The following is a 4,016-nucleotide window of genomic DNA, read 5'->3' as shown; positions in this document are numbered from 1 at the left end:
ATGAAATTATTGAATGAAATGAATCTTATAATTTTAATATATAAGATTCTGTATATTAAATATACAAAAAATAAATATATATTCACTTTAAATGAAGAAAATTATAAAAAGAAAAAAAGAACGTATTGGTATAAAAATTGCACCTTTACGTATTTATTAATAATTATAGTTTCAATTTCATTGATAAAATTTATGGTAAGCAGATAAAAATATGAATGATGTTAATTACATATAATTATGTATTTATTTTTTTATTTCATTAGATCTATAATTAATATAAAATATGTTATATATATATATATATATATATATATATATATATATATGATTTTATTTATTTTTATAGACTTTATATGAGAATAGAATAATATCATCCTTGCACTTTAATAATAAATATGCAAGAATATTAGATGAGCATGAAAATGATTATTATAGTAGAGTAAAAAGTAAAAATCCTAAAAATAATATAAGAACTAAAAAAGATGATGAATCAAGGAACCGCTATAATAATATTAATATAAATGTAAATGATATAGGTAATGAACAAATGTCAAAGAATAATATATATTTTCATAATAATCCTAATGATTCAGGATATATATCAATGAATGTGTCTAATGAATCATTAAATTTAAACTACAATGATAATACCAATTCATTAACCAAAGAACAATTATTTGAGATTATCAATTCATTAAAAGAAGTTCCGTCAGATGAAGATCTTGAGAATATATGGAAACATGCAATATGTGTTGCAAAGGAAGGTTTAGGACGTATGATAAAAAAGTTATATTTTTATCTTGATAGTTATATGGATGAATATGAAGAAATGCAAAAACAAAAGTGTTTTTGTTTTAGAAAGGAGATATCAGAAGATTTTATGGACGAAATTAATGAAACATTATTATCACATGAAAAATCATATACTTATAAATTTTATAAATTACTTAGAAAAAGAAGAACAGTTGAAAAATTAAAAAAATTTATTTTTACATTTATTGATAAAATGGAAAAATTAATAAACTATCTCTATCATAAACATAAAGGTATATATATAATGAAGGTTCTAAAACTACATAGACTTGTATGAAAAGAAATAAGACAAATATGATATTTTATACATATGCTAAAGTATTAAATTTAAAGAATCAAAAATAATTTATCATAAGTATGATATAGAGAAAAATTATGTTAAAATTATGATTTGTGTTTATTTATAAAACTACTGATTATAACTCCATTACAGTCTATTCAATATATACAATGTGAGAATATATATTTATCTCACCGTTTTGTTTTTTGTTTTTTTTTGTTTTTTTTAGTTATTTTTTTTTGTTATAATTTAATATTAATTCTATATGATATTTAATTTATTTTTTTACATGGTATTTTATCTTACACATTATATATATTATTTTTTAAAAAATATTAATTATTACTTCTTTTTTTTACATGTGAAATTATAACTTATTAAAATGTTTATTTCAATGAAAAATAAAATTTTTTAGAAAAATATAATAATAAAAAGAAAAAAAAAAAAAAATAAATAAATAAATAATAAAATAGAAAAATGTTTCTTCAAGGAAATATTCATTCATGTATGTTATATATGATAACGAATAAAATATTATATAACCTACGTGTATATTTATATTAATCTAATAATCTTTTTTATTTTGTTGATACTGAACGAAGTATTTGTTAAATTGCTATTATTCTTATAAAATATATAACTTTCTATAAAATGAAAATTTATATGGAATATTATATTTATAAAGTAGTATTATATATATATATATATATATATATATATATATATATATATATCTTTATAATTTATGTAAATATTGTAAACGTATATTATGAAATCTTTGAAAAATATAATAATGTGTATAAAATATATTTAATATTTTACATATGAATTTTAATAAAAATAAAATAAGAAATATAATTTTCCCTTATTATTATTATTATTATTAATTTAATATTAAATTAATTAAAAGAATAGTTATATCTTATATATATTAAGACATAATATTGGATTTATATATGTATATTTAAAAAAGAATAAACATAACAAAATTTATAAGAAAATTAATAAATAAGTATAGCAATATATATATATATATATATATTTAAACAATGTAATGTATAAAAACATATATAATTAAAATACAAATTTTGTAAAAGGAAATTAAAACAAAATACTGAAAAATAGTTGTCTTGTTTAATGGAAAAAAAATATATACGTGATTTTATAAATATTTGAATGACAAATATGATTATATGATAAATTTAAATATTTAGTGTATTAAAATTTACATCTTTTTTTAAGAAGCTTATTTCTTCTATCATTTATTTTCTTTTGTTTTTCCTTTTGACTTTTTTCATGTTTTTCCTTTAGTTCTTTTTTCTCCAAATATACCTTTTCCTGTTCTTCTTTTTCGAATTTCATTTTTTGTTGTTTTTGAATTTCTTTTATTTGTTCTTTTTCTTTTTTTTCTTTTTCTTTCTTTAATTTTTTCTCTAATTTTTTCTCTAATTTTTCTCTTTCTTTCTGTAGTTTTTCTTGCTTTTTCCTTTGACTTTTTTCATTGTCTTCATAATAATACATATTTTTGAATAATTTTGGGTTCTTTAAACATTCAATATCATTCTCTATATTTTTAAAATCTACAATACTACAAATTACGTGATTGTGTGTGTACTTTTCTATATCCAACTCAATTTTCTTATATAATTCAAGTTGATAATCCGGATCTCTTTTAGTCATATAATAATATAAGAATTCTTTAAATATATTTTTTACGTCTTCCGTAAGATCCATATTGTCTATTATGCTATCAGTGTAATTTTTTTTTGAAATATTTAAATGTTTATATGTCTTTAATTCATATAAATTTTTATCTAATAAATAATCTGTATTAACATTATGTTTAGGTGTATTAATATTATTTGTTTTTTTCAATGTCTCTTCCGAGGTATCTGTTAAAATAGGTATCAATTCACAATATTTATCGTGTTCTTCAATTTCATCTTCATTTTCATTTTCATCTTCATCTTCATCTTCGTCTTCGTCTTCGTCTTCGTCTTCGTCATATTCATTATCATCTTCCTCGTATTCCTGTTCTTCATTTTCTTCGTCTACTTCATATTCATTTTTTTCTACATCATATTCATATTGATTTTCTTCTAAATCATATTCATATTGATTTTCTTCTACATCATATTCATATTTTTCGTCTTCATCATATTCATATTTTTCGTCTTCATCATCATCTTCTTCGTCTTCAGATTCTTCGTCTTCAGATTCTTCGTCTTCAGCTTCTTCGTCTTCATTATCATCTTCTTCATCTTCAGATTCTTCGTCTTCATCATCATCTTCTTCATCATCTTCTTCATCATCATCTTCATCATCGTCTTCTTCATCATCATCTTCATCATCGTCATCTTCATATTTTTTCCTTGTCTTTTTTGAAGAACCATATGAAGATGGCTCTGCTAACAATCTAAAATGTTTCGAATATAATCCATTATATATTCTTTCTTGAATTTCAGAAGATTTTTCCAGAATATTCTAAAAGTAAAAAATAAAAAATAAAAAATTTAATACTAAATTTTAAAAAAACAATTAAGCAGATAATATATTTCTATGTAAACAAATAAAAAAAGAAATGAATTTTTTTTTTTTTTAATTTCACATATATATATATTTTAATTTTCTTACATTGTTAATTGATAATAACAGTAATAGAACTAGAAATACTAATGAAAAAAATATATTTGTAGTAGATGAAAACATTTTATATAATATATTTAATTTAATGTTTCTTGATTATGTTACTAAAGTTGAAAAATTATATGAAAAATATTTCTAAAATATATAGATTCTTTTTATGTATTATATAATAACGGTTGCTTAATAAATATAGAATCAATATGTATATAAATATATATATATACTTTTTAATTATTAAAATGTTTTCTAAAAATGTACATTTTCTTTTTTTTTTATT

General features: G+C 18.7%; 2 protein-coding genes across 2 annotated transcripts; one reads left to right on the top strand and one right to left on the bottom strand.

Moving 5' to 3' along the window:
• On the top strand, positions 1-1,090 carry PADL01_1300200 (Plasmodium exported protein (PHISTa), unknown function; the record flags this gene model as incomplete). The annotated part of the gene is made up of 2 exons (XM_028683522.1): positions 1-195; positions 347-1,090. The coding sequence occupies 2 exons, from the start codon at positions 1-3 to the stop codon at positions 1,088-1,090; spliced, it is 939 nt and encodes a 312-aa protein (XP_028539692.1).
• A 1,221-nt stretch (positions 1,091-2,311) lies between these two features.
• Positions 2,312-3,802, bottom strand: PADL01_1300100 (Plasmodium exported protein (hyp12), unknown function; the record flags this gene model as incomplete). Its single annotated transcript, XM_028683521.1, has 2 exons — positions 2,312-3,577; positions 3,728-3,802. 2 exons carry the CDS (start codon positions 3,800-3,802, stop codon positions 2,312-2,314), a joined length of 1,341 nt encoding a protein of 446 aa, XP_028539691.1.
• Positions 3,803-4,016: the final 214 nt, after the last annotated feature.

The sequence above is a fragment of the Plasmodium sp. gorilla clade G2 genome (genome assembly GCF_900097015.1).
Source record: "Plasmodium sp. gorilla clade G2 genome assembly, chromosome: 13".
Lineage (NCBI taxonomy): Eukaryota > Apicomplexa > Aconoidasida > Haemosporida > Plasmodiidae > Plasmodium > Plasmodium adleri (nom. inval.).
Note: the sequence above shows the minus strand (reverse complement) of the source record. Positions and strands in the feature narration are given on the sequence as shown.